Source organism: Microplitis mediator, chromosome 7, assembly GCF_029852145.1.
Source record: "Microplitis mediator isolate UGA2020A chromosome 7, iyMicMedi2.1, whole genome shotgun sequence".
NCBI classification, from domain to species: Eukaryota; Metazoa; Arthropoda; class Insecta; order Hymenoptera; family Braconidae; genus Microplitis; species Microplitis mediator.
The window spans coordinates 21,176,227-21,193,094 of record NC_079975.1 but is presented as its reverse complement, the minus strand read 5'-3'; the positions used below and the strand labels follow the sequence as shown (position 1 = coordinate 21,193,094).

The 16,868-nt window shown below is 28.7% G+C and overlaps 1 protein-coding gene across 4 annotated transcripts in view; it reads left to right on the top strand.

Annotated features, from left to right (window-relative positions):
• Positions 1–16,868, top strand: part of LOC130670892 (tachykinins) — a 59,567-nt gene extending 42,699 nt beyond the window's left edge. For 2 of the 4 annotated variants that reach the window (XM_057474503.1, XM_057474504.1), the window contains exons 2-7: positions 9,572–9,794; positions 9,870–10,169; positions 10,332–10,586; positions 10,941–11,154; positions 13,091–13,342; positions 13,468–16,868. In XM_057474503.1, coding sequence (XP_057330486.1) covers positions 9,573–9,794; positions 9,870–10,169; positions 10,332–10,586; positions 10,941–11,154; positions 13,091–13,342; positions 13,468–13,478 — 1,254 coding nt within the window. In that variant the 5' untranslated portion in view covers position 9,572 and the 3' untranslated portion in view covers positions 13,479–16,868. The remainder of the gene's footprint in view (positions 1–9,571; positions 9,795–9,869; positions 10,170–10,331; positions 10,587–10,940; positions 11,155–13,090; positions 13,343–13,467) is intronic. The other 2 variants (XM_057474505.1, XM_057474506.1) reach the window with 2 other exon arrangements.

The following is a 16,868-nucleotide window of genomic DNA, read 5'->3' as shown; positions in this document are numbered from 1 at the left end:
CGCTCTGGCCTAGGTGGCTTAGACCTGTCAGGTTGATTACTTTGTATATGAGCTATTGTGACCGCAACCGGTGTTTGAAAACGCTTCGCGTTGTCTTCCTGATTTTTAAACGCGGCTATCGACGACGCGTATGTTTGCTCCAACGTATCGTGTGGCTTGAGTAAACACTGAACTTGCAGTAAAGGTGGAATGCCATTAAGAAAAGCTGAAATCGCATCTTTTTCAATTTTTAATTTTTCCGCTTCCAGAAGCGTACCCCTTTCGGTTGTTTCCGCGTGAAGTATATCGCGGTAAATCGTACGAGCGCGGTTTACATAAGAAACCATATTTTCCTTGGGTCGCATGATAATATTTTCTAGTTCGGCCTTGCATTGGTTCGCAGATCGATGACGGTCAAAGACAGTGCGAAGAAGATTTTCGAACTCCTTCATATTGCTGTATTCCATGTTTTCCACGGCGATCCGAGCGTCGCCTTTAAATTTTTGCCGTACAAGTGTCAAAAACATGAATTCAGCGCTCGGCGCGAGCATGGAACAGGCTCGATTACACGATCTTATGAAATCCGAAACTGCGGCGCTAGTACCGTCAAAGGTAGGTACGTAGGACAACGCGTCCTTGATTGTAATGTTTGCGTTGCATGTGAGTTCATTCGGCCCGTTGCTTCTTAATTGCGACATTTCCTCCTTGAGTTCTTGGATAACGCTTGGTGTCTTAGTCACGGCGGCCGTTTTCATTTGCTTGAGCTCCGAAGCCCAGGTTTGTAATAATTTAGAATCATTTCGCATCTCTTTTTCCTGAGTAGCTACCGCGTTTTCTCGCTCAACCAGATCGCGTTCCCGTTTATTTAGTTTTTCCTGGATCTCCGTTAACTCACGCTCCCGGTTAGCTAACGTAGCCTCGCGTTTATTTAATCGCTCTGTTTGCATTAATTTGGCCTGCTCAAGAAGCTGACTAGATTCTGCTTCACGATCTTTTAATTCTTGTAACCTACGCTCAAACTCGACCTTAAGCTCATTAGGTTCACCCTGATTTACTAACTCGCGTGACTTCAACTCAAGTTCGCGTTCTCCGAAAGAAATTTCTAATTTCCGTAATTCTGCTTCGATATCGCGCAGTTTCGTCTCTTTTCCAATATTTGCTTGGTCTCTCTCCGAAAGGTCACTTAATCGGTCATTAAGTAGCCGTTCCCGGGCCTCAAGATCTGCTTCCCGATCATCGTGCATTCTACACTGTTCGTTTAATTTTTCTGACAGTTCGAGGAGTTCCTCCTCTGTCATAGGTCTACGTTTATCCATTTTGCAAAATTATTGATTGTTTAAGCTTCTCAATTGTCGCGTTAATTATTGAATATTTATGAGATCATAAAAAAAAGTTGTCAAAGCAATCGCGATTGTTACTAAACAGTAGGAGAATAAATTAATTAATAAGATTAAAATGATTTTAATTAATTAAAAAAACAATTAATTTGGAAAGAAAAAAAAACGGATTAACTTTTTCAATTGAAAATAATCAATTTCACACAATTTTGTGCAGACCCGATAGCTTTGACAAATTTTGATTCTTAACACACAATTGAGAAATCTAAACAAATTATATTAGGTTTCACACTAGAGAACGATGGACTGTAATGTTAAAGTAAAGCACTAACAATCACGAAATATTCATGTGCATTTCCCGACGGCAAGAATTTAAATTCGTTACTGATATCACGATCTGACGGAAAATAAAATCACTTTACGTCATTTATTTATCAACTATTTAACTAATAAAAATTCCGAGGGAAATAATTTAATAATTCCAAAAATTGTTCCCGTTTATAAGAAGTGACCGCGAAGATTTAACTAATAAATTTTCTGAGAAAAAAAAAAAAAAACACTCGCGTTCACTTTTTATCAAAATTTCCGTAGCAACACCTTGTATAAATTAAAATAAAATAAAATAAAAGAAACTCAACAGCATCCTGGTCACAGCACCAATGTTACATTCTGGCTTATCTATTAATTAGACAGAATAATTTTAAATTAACCAGGTTGACGTCGTTAGGGTGTCGATAGACCCCAGGTGCGTCAGCTGTTGACCTTCTTATATTTTATTCTAAAAGTTTAACGACTTACCATGGTGGAGATTATGGGCCCCATAAGTCGGCCCAAATAATCCCTTTCTTTCGTAGTTTCTCCTCTTCCGCTGGTGCGTACTCGTCCCTGCCGGTGGCCTTGAAATAGGCCTCTGAATAATACCCGTAACGAGGGTCGTGGAATGGGATGCTTCCGCTGGGTGGATGGACGGATGGAACGTCCACTGGAATCAGCTGCCAATTGTCGCTGATGCTGGTCCAGAAGGCCGGGTTTTCCTTTGGTGCCTCGTCTGAGGTTGAACGGACTGAGCTCTGGGGATTCAACTCCTCCGCGAGGACAAGTGATTGTAACTGGTTGATCAGATCACCAGAACCTGATGATTCAACACATGAGCTCGACGGCTCGACAACACACGAGCTCAGAGGCTCAACAACACACGAGCTCAGAGGCTCAGCAACACACGAGCTCGGAGGCTCAACCGAATCGTTGGCAACCACTCGCGGTATTACTAACGTTACCGGCTCAATAAGGACTTCTTCAGATCTTATTCTCGGTCGACCTTGTGTAAGGTCCGCGATAACGACTTGAAGTACGCGACCGAGCTGTACGGCACGTCCTGATCTCCTGCTTCGTCGGCCTCGAGGCATAAAGGTATTTATGATAGGTAATGAAGGAGCCCGAACTGCTGTTTAGCGCTCTGAGCAAGGAAGGGTGGAACAGCTAGTAAGCGCTCGCCCCTTTAAGGTTCTTAGATAAAAGATTTATGTAAAGGTTTAAATTTAGGTTTTATTCCTTAAAACCGATGGAGACAGGTGAATCAGTCAGTTAATTGTACAGAGTTTCGTGCTCTTTGAGATCTCGCGATCAACTGCCTGATCCAGCTGCTCTTCGACTCAATACATTCATCAAAGTGTTAACGTTGCATCTCAGGTTTCCTATGAGAGAATCGTCGTGGCCCGGGTCTCATGCATCGTCATCTGTTTAGACTATCCGCGAGCCACGGCGACTCTCTTATCGCAAGAGATTTCCGTTACATTGTTGGTGATGAATAAAATAATATCGCCAACAAAGTAACGATTTATTAATTTATTATTTATTTGTAATTCTAAGAAGTGTCGAACCGTTTATTCGCCCACCGTGGCGAATAAATAATTCGAGACTTCAAAAAAAAAATTTTCCAAAATTTTTATTTAAATTTAATTAGAGCCAGAACGTAACAATATATATATATATATATATATATATATATATATATATATATATATATGCAGGGGAAGGGCGGGAAAAACTGGGACCGGGTGAACAAAACGGACCACCCCCAAAATTTAGTAAAAATGTTTTTTTCCAAAACTTGTTTTCAGAAACTTTTTAGTCCACACGGAAAAAAATGACGCTCTGAATTTTAAAAGTTTGTTGTTTATTTTTGACTTAAAATTAGTATATTCGATACTAATATCAAACTAGGATCATTATATATATTACAAAATGGCAAATATTTATATTAAAATTTGATACACATAGAAGAGCAAAATTTGTAATTTCGTATATTAAAATTAATATGAAAAAGAATCGATAAATTGCTATCTACAGTTATTACTATTCAAATAAGCATAGAAAAATTTAAAAAATGAGGAACCGAAAAATTAGTAAACTACTTTGCATTAAGTACATAATAGTACTAATTATTGATAACAGATTCTACTTTTTACTATTATTTATTAATTTTTTTCCGTGCACGTAATTTTTGGGCACAAAAAATACATACGGTGTCTTTTACGCCATATTTAAATTTTATACAAGTCATTATCTTCAATAATTTTATTTTTTCGCTGGCTTTAGTTATCAACAGTATTGCAAATCTCTTTCTTCACTTGGATTATATATAAACAATTTTTTTCTAAGTAATAGTCATATTTTTTACTTTTTTTTCGAAAGTCGTCTCTTTTGCCCGTCTGGAGAAAAATTTTTTTCTATGGCAACTGGAAATTTGATTTAATTACTAAGGGAAGTCAGATGAGAAAATTCACAAAAATCCATTATTTCCTTAGCGGTTCCGTTTTGCCCGCCCTTTCCCTATCTACATATATTATGAAGTAAGTACATAACTTGGTAACGTTGACTTTAAAGCTCGTTGAGGTAAAGTACGCAAGCTGAAGAACTATAATATGTATCATCAAGCTTGAGTAGATGTTATATAAGATGAGTTATATATAAGTTAGAAGGTGATAATGACGGCGAGGTTGATGGAAATGATGATTAAGGTGGGAGTTATCATGTCACCCTTAGCCTCTATACCCTCGGGTGGTTACATATATTGAGCTTTGCTGAACAATTCATATGATAAAGGCGGAAGAGTTGCACTTAATTTATAATTAACATTAGGCTTACCTTAATTAAAAGAATTATAAATTATCAAGTATTTTCTATTAAGGTTCACAAAATAAATGTTAATTAAAAATAATCACGATTTAGTGAACCCACTTAATTAATTCAAGTGAAAGAGTTACGTTTATTTTTTAATTAACATTAAAAATGACAATTATAATTAACGTTTTTTTTTATGACAGTCATACATTATAAATTACAAATGATATAAATTTACATATTTTATACCGTGAACATTTACCCTCATTATTAACAATTAAAATTACCTATTAATTAATACTCAAAATATTTCAAATGCATTTACTTCCCTTATTATTTATCTTACTCTTCAATTGATTAAATAAATTATTCATATATTAATATAACATGAAATAAAAATTTTTTATTTCAACAAAAGTTTCCACTCAATTATTAATGAATTAAATAATCAATTATTCATTTTTTCAAACTACTTATTAATAATAATATTAATGAAACTTTTTTGAAAAAATAAAGTTGATAAATTTGAAGTGGTTATGATTTTAATACCGCGATAAAAAAAGATTAAAGTGAAAGTAAACGGCAGCTTATTGCACTTTTCCTGTCTTTGCTCTTTTCTTATCTCTAACGGATCACTGTGTATCGAATTTTTTCGCTACTATTTACTTAACTCTTGTCTATAAAAAAAAATCTATAATCAATTTAGTCTAATAATAATTAATTAATTAATTAATTAATCCATTCGTTCATTAGTTAATTAATTATTCTTCATTACCGAAACGTGATAATAGAAAATTATTAATCGTCATGATACATAAATCGAATCAAAGAACTTATTAAGTAATTAATTGATAATATATATATTACATATATAGTACTCGTGTAATGTAATCTGTAGTAATTAAACATGGAAAGGCGAAAGTACTTGTTTCTGATATATATATATACATATTTCAGGACGTGATTCAAACCACAATAGTAGCTGTGACTGTTGAGTTATGATTCAATTGACATGTAGATTAAATCGATGTTTATATATTTACCTGGAGTATGAATCGACTCTGTGGATTTCAATTGGTGTTTTAATGCTCGAGCTAAATATTTTTATTTAGTTTATTTATATTTCTTTTTTTTAATTTATTATGGTATCAATTCCATTATCTTTTATTTAAATAAACAACTGATTGATTTAATTAAAAATTATTGATGCATAGTGCGATAAATTCAAATTTAAATAGTAAAAAAATTTTTCTTTTTAAAGCAGACTTCAGGGTTAAATTTCAAATTCTGGACAAACTAGTCAACATATGAGAAAAATGCATTGATATAATTTTATAGGGAATTTAATTTTTTATAGAAATGGTATTCATTTATTTTTTTGTTAATATGATAGATTAGACAGAAATTTGATTATTAAGATAAGAAAGTTTTCCTTTTTTTTTCTTAACTGATATTTTTACTGATCGAACTTTAAATTAAAATTGTAACCAAACTACAAGTCTACAATTTTTAAGGGAATTGAATTTCCTACAAAAAAGGTCATTATCAATTTTCATGTAAATCCATTAGATTGAACTATAAAAATTTTAAAAAGCAAAATGAATCCTTTGAAATTATTATTTTAACTTTATCTCCCATTAAGCGGATAATTTGCATCGTAAATTTTTATTTAACATAAAACATACTTTGCTGATGAGCCAATCAATAAAACTAAAAAGAAAAATATCCTTTAGTACTCTGAAACTTTCCTCAATTTTACTCCCTCATTTAACCCTTTCAAAAATTTTAATTCCATTAATTACAAAATTTTCATCCTTAACTGCTTACACAAATGTTTACCCTCCAAAAAAATATATAAATTGGTCTCAAGCTCTCAAGTCCCATTACCGTAAATGATAGCTTCAGTTATCTCATACTTTTAAAAAATATTTAATAATAAATTATTAATTTTCCTATCAACACTAATTATCTCTGCCACTACTTAATTAATTACTGTAACTACATCGTAATATTATGATATAATTATCAAATATTATGAAAGCTCAAGAGTTATTAATTATTTCCAACATAAATATTTTTAATTAATTTATATAAAATTATTTTAATTAATTATTCATAACCTTATAATTAATTAAAATATTTTTTTTCATATATTTCATACTTATATAGACATGTAATAGGAAGAGTTACAAATTTTTTTTTAGATAGTCTGCATTGAAGTTTTTACGCGGGAAAATTAATTTCAAAAATTATTTAAATTTTTGTGTTTCATTCAAATAAAAAAAAACCGGGAAAATTAAATTAGTCACCTCTAATTATCAATGTTGCGAGTTCACATTCTTCTCAGGAATATATTAATACTTATATATATATATATATATATATATATGTATACGCGCATACGAGAATTTAAGTTATGTCGTAGGTTTAAATTTTCCCTCATTCACTTGAGGGAGTATATTTTTTTTCTGTACATTTTTTTCCTTTTTTTATTCTTACCTTTTACTTATCATCGCAGTTATATCGACCCATATGACATGAAAGTATCGCGTGACTTGACGCATTTCTACTAGTATACCCTAGTATGGTAAAAACTATTATACATAGTATTTAAAAACAAATATATCTCCATTTCTTTGGCGCGAAAAAAAAAAAAAAAAAAAAACAAAGAATTAATAACTTATGAAAGTTTTTACTGTAGGTGGGATTTATTGAGAGCTGCGATGGGTGAGAATAAAGTGATAAATGTGTTAACTTTTATAACTCACTTTTGCACGGGTGAATGTATACATTATTGAATGACACGTGCGAATAATATAAGATGTCTAGAAAAGATCCGGTCGGAACGTGATTGTTTGGATATTTTATTGGATGTAACTGATCTTACGATTGATGAAACGGCTACTGAAAATACTCGAGGGACTCGACCCTCGATTTTATGCCGGAAATCTAACAACAAAGTTGTTGAAATAATAAAAATCTCTTTAGAACAAACGATTATTAAATTTTGTTTTTATTCAATTTTTTAATAATTTGATTTTCCATTTTTTATAAACGTATTTTAATGTAAATTCTTTGGTAAAAGCTAAAACTTGTCACTCTTATCAAGTATGCCTGTGTATAAATTAACCGAATTTTCAAGAAATTTATATTAGTCTGCTCCACCTGCATAATTTGATTAAATATATTTAATTCACAATTTTAGCCTTCCAAATTTATGAAATTCCTCACTTTCAATATACATGCATTCTGTCAAAGAGCTACAAAATCCTTTTCCTCTTAATAAAATTCCCTCTTTGTAAATTCTCAATTTTCTATCAAAGTACCAACAGCAACTAGACTATTCAATTACTTATTTGACTACTTACACAATGAATTAAATAAAAAAAACCAGGATTTTTTTAATTTCCCGCTAAAGAAATCAAAAATTTTCCAAAAAGGGAAATTATTAGTTTCGGCTCACAGTCATCAGATTTTTCTACATCATAAATATTCTTAGTGTCACATAAATTATTTAAAATATTTTCAAGTGCATACTCCTTGAAATCAAAAAAATTTATATACTTGATATATATTATAATGCAAATACTATTTGTTATTTCAAAGTTAACATAAAACACTTTATTTATTCTCTCCGTCTACAAAAAAATATTAACATTACATTTTATCCCGTACTTGATATTCCATGGCTTCTTCTTGGTTTCGCATCAATTAGAGCAAACACTCGCGTTAATTTACATTCTACAAAATAAACAAATAAACAAAACATATTTACCACAACTTAAAATGAATGAAAAACGTAACAATTAAATATAAAACCCACAAAAAAAATAACGTGAGAACAGATGTGAAAATTTAATCCTCGGTTCGTCAAAAAAAAAATGAAATAACTTCTTGATTATTCACACATTACGTGCCTTGACTATTTAACTCCATTACGTCCTTTAAAATATTACATTTTTTTTCAAATAATTCTTAAAGTATATTCAACATTTTCCAGTTCACCAAATTCATTTAAAATTTTTTATTCTAATTTTATAAAATTACCAATAAATTATTTCTGCCGAAACTCTGAAATTTCTTCGAGAAATTTTGGCCAAATAAACCTCATACATTTCATAAATTAAAATTACACGGAGTGCCCATTTTTTTTTAACTGCCCATAGAGGCAACAGTAAAAATTTTTTAACGTCGGCTCATTTTGCCCCACATTTTAAATACTTACCTATGACTGAGTCATTTTAATATCAAATTCTTCTTTAACATTTTTTAGGGGGTGCGTTTTATATAATACTGAAATTAACCGAGGTCTAATAATTTTTGAATTTTTTTAAAAGCGATAAATTATATAAAAAAAAATATTTAAAAAAATGCACCTATAGCTTTTTTAATTTTCTACATGTGCATATTTTTTATTTTTTTGTAATTGTCGTTGAAAAAAAAATCAAAAAATTGTTAATTATTTTCTAACTTCAAGATTATGCGTTTTATCATGACACTAAACTTAGCAGAGGTCTGACAGTTTTTTAATTTTTTTAAAAACGATTAACTAGAAAAAAAAAATATTTTGAAAAATTGCAGCCATAGTTTATTAAATTTTCTACATGTGTATATTTTTTTTTTTTTTGTAATTTATTTGTTTCCGAAAAAAGAATCCGAAAATTTGTAACTGTCTGCTAACTTCAGGATCGTGTTTTATCTGATACTGAAATCGGCTGACGTCTAATAAATTTTGAATTTTTTTAAAAACGACAAATTTAAAAAAAAAATATTTTAGAAAATTACACCTATAGTTTTTCTAATTTTCTACAGGTGTTTATTTTTGAATTTTTTTTTTATATTCAATTTAAAAAAAAAACAATCCGAAAATTGTTAATTGTCTTCTAGCTTCAAAATGATGCGTTTTATACCTTCCCCTTTCCCTGAATGAGATTATAATTTCTTAATTTATTTAATTAATGATGTTTTGTGTTCGTTATTATTTTTTAAATGATTATTTTATGAGTTGTAAGTATTTATGATTTTATTTCTAAAAATATATTTTTATTTCATTTATTCATTTCTTATCAATTTAATGGCTACATATTTTTTTTTATAAAATTAATATTCATTATAAATAATTTCTATTACAGAATGTATGTCGGTTCAATAATTGTCAGTGTTTTATTAGTAACTAAGATAATTGCCGAAGACACGGCATTTAATAATAACAATAATGATATTATTACTAATGAAAATGACAACGTTTTAAAAAAACGTGTCTCTGCAATGGGTTTTCAAGGTACGCGAGGTAAAAAAGACGCTAATAATTTGGATGATGATGAATTTTCTAAACGTGCAGCTATGGGTTTTCAAGTAAAAATATTTAATTATTTATTAATTAAGTATTTGGTTAATTGATAACATTAACACTAATATTTATTTGCTTAGGGCATGAGAGGAAAAAAAGACCCAACGGGCCCAGATTCAATGGAAAATTTGGTAGACTATGAATTTGAAAAACGCGCCCCGATGGGTTTCCAAGGAATGCGTGGAAAAAAAGATGAATATTTATCATCACTAACTGATGATTTTAATGACGGATTTTATCATGATGATGAGTATGACAAGCGGGCCCCGATGGGTTTTCAAGGGATGCGCGGCAAAAAAGATGCGCCGTTGGAAGACGAATATTACAAGCGTGCGATGATGGGATTTCAAGGAATGCGCGGAAAAAAATCAATTGAAGAAGTAAATCATTTAATAAATCATTAAATATTTTTAGTTACTGAGAAAAGGAAACTTTGGGTCCTACTGACAAAAGCAAAACTTTTTTTTATCAGTAACTCGGGCAAATAATTTTTAAAATTATTTTAAAAAATAAACGATAAATATTTGAATTTTTGAAAACAGATTTTAGATGAAATCGAAAAAAGGGCTGAGTATTACGGGATTCCATCAGACAAAACGTCGCTCAATGATTATTTAGATGATTACGAAAAACGAGCATCTGCGATGGGTTTCCAAGGAATGAGAGGCAAAAAAGACGAATACGAAAATTTTGAGTGGGAGAAAAGGGCCCCGATGGGGTTTCAAGGAATGCGTGGAAAGAAAGCTCTCTTCCATGAACTCCAGGAGCTTCAAAAAAAGGCTATAATGGGCTTCCAGGTACTTACTCCCCTGAAAAAATTCACTTATTCATTGAATAATCCAGTTTCACACATATATTTATTTATACTCTTATTTTCCCAGCACTATAACGCGATCCATTTAAATTTTCACTTCCATCTACCTGTTGCATAAAACATTCCTTCATTCATAATCAGACCTTTCATTCATGAATTTGTCTTGAGTCTATTGTACTTACAAATTTGCTAATGCACGGTAATTTCTTAAGTTATTCAGTAAAGACCTCGTAAGACCTGACAAATTTCGGAAGAAAACAATAGGAGAATTTTGAATTTTCTTTGAATTAGAATGAAGCCTTGGATATTTTAACTATTGGGTTCTTTTGTACTTTAGGGCATGAGAGGCAAAAAAAATGAAGCAGAAAATTATTATGAGTATCCTGTGGACCCAAGTGAGTATGAGAAAAGAGCTCCCGTGGGATTTCAAGGTACACGGGGTAAAAAGGACGGCTGCAAACGAGATATGAGATTTGTTGGAATGAGAGGAAAGAGAAATGTCCCTGGTTTTTATGATATCAATGGTTATCACGACAGCCCTAAATCGTTGGGTAATTATTACAATTTACACTTAAATTTTACTGTTATAGTTTTTTTATACGTCCATTACTAATTTAATTGTAGAAGTATTATCACAAGTTGAAAAAAAAATCCTTTAATTTGACATTCAGAAGAAAATTTTCATCTTATCAATTATTTTTGTCTCAATTTTTCTTATAATTTTCTAAGTAACTTAATTTTGCAAGGCATTAAATTTCCTATCAAAAATTATATTGAGTCCTGTCTGTACAATCGATAATTTAGTAAATGATAGAGATCAAAAATGACTTTTCTGTTTGATGATTACAAAATTGATCGCAATCTAAATTACACAGTCAGAAATTTTGTGTATTTGTGTTAAAAAATTATTTGGTTAAATTTTTTGTGTTGATTTTTAGCACAGAAATCTGTTAATTCAACACAAACCGTTTGTGTTATTTTACTTTAACAGGTTTTTTATGTTAATTGATCAGAAAATCTAGAATGTAACACATTTCTTGTGTTATTCGAAAATTAACACAAAATTTGTATTGTTTGACTAAACGTTTCCGCGCGATTCTTCATTACTATAAACAAGCAAAGCATTGTAGCAGCATTGTCTGAAGAGAAATTTGGATTATAATTTATTTACAATTAAATATCCCGTGTAAAAAAAAAATTGTTGAAAAAAGGTCAAAAAAGTGTTGACTATTCTAAACTTCAAAACTTGACACAATGACGAACTTATTTTAAACAATTTTCAAACTTCTGAAAACACACAGAAAAAAACATTTGACATGATACTACAAATTAACATTTTTCAGTGCAAAATACGTTCAGAAAAAACTGATTTTGAACTATTTCTGAACGTTTTTCGTTTCAGCATATCTTAATAATGTGAGGATATTTATTGATATTTCTCTTGAATTTTTAAAAGTTTAAAAAGCGTTCAAAAAAAGTTCGTATTTGTGTCACGTTTTGAAGTTTAGAATAGTCAACACTTTTTTGACCTTTTCTTAACAATTTTTTTTACACGGGATATACATTTTACAATTAAATTTAGATAACTTTCATACCTTTTTGACCCGGTTCAATTGTTCGCTAAATTGATATAAGTTCTACTAAAGGTAGATCAGTATACTTGAGTTTGTTACCCTAGCAGATCTGAATTACGGTAAATTACCGTAATTTACGGTATCCAACAGAATTACCATAATTTACGGCAAACTACGACAAAGTACGGTATTTTACCGTAATTTGAGGGATTTTACCGTAATTTACGGCAAATTACGGTAGATTGCCGTATTTTACTGTAAGTTACAGTAATTCTGCCGAATATCGTAAATTACGGTAATTTCCGTAATTCGGATCTGCTAGGGTTCACGGAAAAAAAAAACTTTAAAAATTACTATTTAAAATTATAACCCGGAACCCGGTTGTCAATATGGGGAATTTTAACATTCAAATAGTAAATTTTATAATACGTATCGTCTATTTTCTAAGTATCAGTTACGATTTTTAAAGTTCAAATAGTAATTTTTTTTACATAGACAATAAATTTTCATACTTATCCTGTAATTATTCACGTTTTAATCATAAACGAAAAAATTACTATTTAGAATGACGGTATTTACTGATCACTTTATCATTATATTACTTGTCATTCTCAATTTATATTGTTCATTTTTTTCCGTGTAGGTTATGTGTTTATGTTTATTAGTTGATTTTAACACGAAAAATGTGTTAAATTTACACAAATGTTCTGTTAAATGTACACAAATTTTCTGTCAAAAGAACAGATTTTACGTGTTCAATTTTATTTAATATAAAATTTGTGTTAAAGATCAACACAAATGCAATGTCTTGAATTAATACAAAAATTTGTGTAGACCGTTTGCAACAGACCATTTGTGTTGAATTCAACACAAAATTTCTAGCTGTGTAAAAATAATTGAAATTTTATTACAGATTCAAGATTTATTGACACCCCCTTACATTTTGACAAAAGATCATCCTATGGTTTTTTTGGTATGAGAGGTAAAAAAATTCCACGATGGGAAATTCGTGGTAAATTTGTCGGTGTACGCGGTAAAAAGTGGGTATCACAAAATTTTGATAATACCGATAAATCAGTAACTAATGGCTTTGATAAAAAAAATAACAATAAAAATAATAATGAGAGGATTATTGATATTAAAAATGAAAATTCTTCTAAATTCAGTAAGTCAATTATTTAAAAAAATATATTTTTTTTAACTAATTGATTACTACCAATTTATTTACATATTTATGAATAATTAAAATCCATAATAATAATAATACTAATTACTTAATATTTTCCACAGATAACCAGTAATATGGAAAATTGTCTTATATTTATTTACTTGAAATCTGGAAAATAAAATAAATAAATCCACGAAAAATTAATAAAACCTTTGACAAATTTATAAATACGTTAGATACTTTCTTTAATAATAAACCTGTGTCAGTATTAATTGTCTTTTAAAATAATAAATATTTTACGTTACTGTATCACTACTTGTTTGTTTCTTTGTTTGAAAAAATGAATTGAAATAGACTATACCCGAGCGAAAATATTCAAATATGACGCGTGTGAATGTAGCAGACATCAGAGAAATTTAAAATTACAAATAAAAAGAGTAAATATTTGAAAAAAATAAAATTTGTAAAAAACGCACTCACTAATTTCAAAATTTTTTAAATGCGCATTTTTTAAAAATTTTATTTCATTAATTATTTACTTTATTTATTTATAACTTTAAATTTGTCTGATGTCTGCTACATACAATTTCATCATATATGGTCATATATGATATCGGATATAATTATATATGATATTGTGCGTGATATCTATAAATATATGAATACTAATAACTGAAAAAATTAATTTATCTGATCATATATGAACATGTATGGTCATATATGATCATTTAGATCCATATATGACTGAATATGATCGTATATCTTTGATGTTATGAGTACTCATATATATATATATTTGAGATATAATCATATCTGAGTATTTTTTCCCGGGTAAAAAAATTAGAAGAATTATAAATTTTATGAACTTAGAAAAAAAAAATAGGCACTATATTTTTCTCTGAATGTTACTACTAGTTATTATATTATAAATATAAATATATATTAAATATAAAAAAATAAAACCTATCTGTGTCATTGTATGATAGGAATCCGTGGTTGAAACGAAGATGTTTAAATTCGAAACTTCAGATAATTAATACATTTATTACAACAATGTTTATTAATAACTGGTACCATACTTCAGTCACACAAACTATTAATTACTTATTTTATATTTCGTCTTTTTTATTATTCTACTTTACTAATATCTTTGTATTTATTTATAAATATTATCAGTTATTGATTTCTACATCCATTATTTGTTTAATTGGGACAAAGTATTGATTACTTAAACTAATAGTTCCCACTAATAGGAACATCGGTTAAATATATGTGATTTAAAACATATTAATATTCTCTAGGCTGGAAGAGGAACAATTTTTATTTAAGTATATTAGGGTGGTCGTTAAAAATTAAATTTTTTCAGGCGCCGTAGAAAAAGCTTCTTTTTAGTGAAAAAAAACGTGGGGAATTTGATTTTTTCTTTTCAAGTAAAAAGAACACGTGCCGCAGGACGATCAAAGTTAATTTTTCGATACAATCGCAGTTTTTTTTTAATATCTCATGAAATATGCAGATTAAAGGAAAAAATTATAGGAACAATTTTGTAGGAAATAAAATTCTTGACAAAAAAGGTCATGTTCATTTTTTTTATAAAATGTGTATTTATGAAGATATTTTGAAAAAACTTTTTTTAGATCTGATGAATTGGCGTTTCAAGGATTACAAATTTTGAAAATAACATTTCTCTAAGTAGATAGAAACTGTAACAAGCATTAATGATTGATATGTTACGAGTTACGAAGCTGTCTATATATAAAAAAAAATGTTATTTTAAACATTCGTTATCCTTAAAATCCTTAATTGATAAGATCTAAAAAAGTTTTTTAAAAATATCTTCATAAATACACATTTTATAAAAAAAATGAACATGACCTTTTTTATCAAAAATTTAATTTCCTACAAAATTGTGTCTATGGTATTTTCCTTTAATCTGCATATTTCATGAGATATTAAAAAAAAAACCGCAATTGTATCGAAAAATGAACTTTGATCGTTCTGCGACACGTGTTCTTTTTACTTAAAACGAAAAAACCAAATTCCCCACGTATTTTTTCACTAAAAAAAAGCTTTATATCGGACGTCTGAGAAAATTTAATTTTTAACGACCACCCTAAAGTATATCCAATTATGTGTAACGACGTTCTAAGAAACCATATAAATCATATAAATACTTTGAAAAAATCTTTCAAATTTTCACAAAAATTTTCATTCATTTAATTCCAATTTTTCATATATAATCATATAAAATCAATTTCTGATTTTATGATCATGCATAAAAAAATATATTCGGTATAGAACAAATATAAACATTGAATGTATGACATATATGATGGTTCTAAATTCGAAAACCACACAAAGCCATATATGATCAAATAAAACTGCATATGATTGTATATGGTCTCTTAATATTCCGTTGCCAATCGTCTCGATATTAGTTTGTCATATGATCGTATGTGATTGTATCTGAACAGCAAAATCGCAATATATGATTATTAACTATGAATCGGTTTTTGACATAACGTTTGACAAATATCATATACAGTAAATTTTTATATACGATCATATATGGATGACTGTCATATCCAATCATATATTGTCATATATATTCATATCATGATTTATTTCCTTCTTGACAATGATTTCATAGAACTATCTGTCAATTCCATCAGATATGGTTTTAAAAAAAGTCATATACTATCAGATATGAATTTTTTTCTTCAGTTTATTGAAAATTCATATTTTTTAATGATTTAGTGATAAAAATAATTGAAATTAGAAGTTTTGACTGAAGATGCTTTTTTTTAATATATGATAAAAGTAAATATATGTAATTATATATACAAATATTTAATCCCTCCTATCTTGTATTTTACTGTACTTTCATAAAAAACCATATATCCAAATAAAATATATGTTGACTAAAGTATGGTAAGAAAAAAAAATTCTAAATAACGACCTGTGGCTTTGCTATGAATTATCGAATTTTTATTTAATGATAATAATATTTTTAATTTATTTTAAAAGACTATTAAGTTGCATATACTTTTAATTGTATGTGATAAAAATGAAATAAGAAAGTAATATGTGCTGATGATTTACAGATTTATGTAGATTGATTAGAAGAATTGATAAAGAAAAAAAAACTATAAATAATTCTATATTATATTTATATATTATTTAAAATATATATAATACATATTAAATGAACTGGAGTTTAAAATGGATGTATATAAGGCAGAGGTGAATTAATAAAATAATAAATAATTGTAATATTAAAAATTAACGAATGACAACAACGTAGTGATGACCCCGGAGAAAAAAACTGAATGGCAAAATAAATATGAAATATATTAATATATCTATATGATGAAATTTGTTTATGGATTGTAATTTTATTGAAATTATAAATAAATTATATTTGATGTAACGTAAAATATAGATGCAATATATTCTGTCTTCATAAATAAATATAATAATGATAATGCATATTATATATTAATTAATAAAGATCAATTAATTA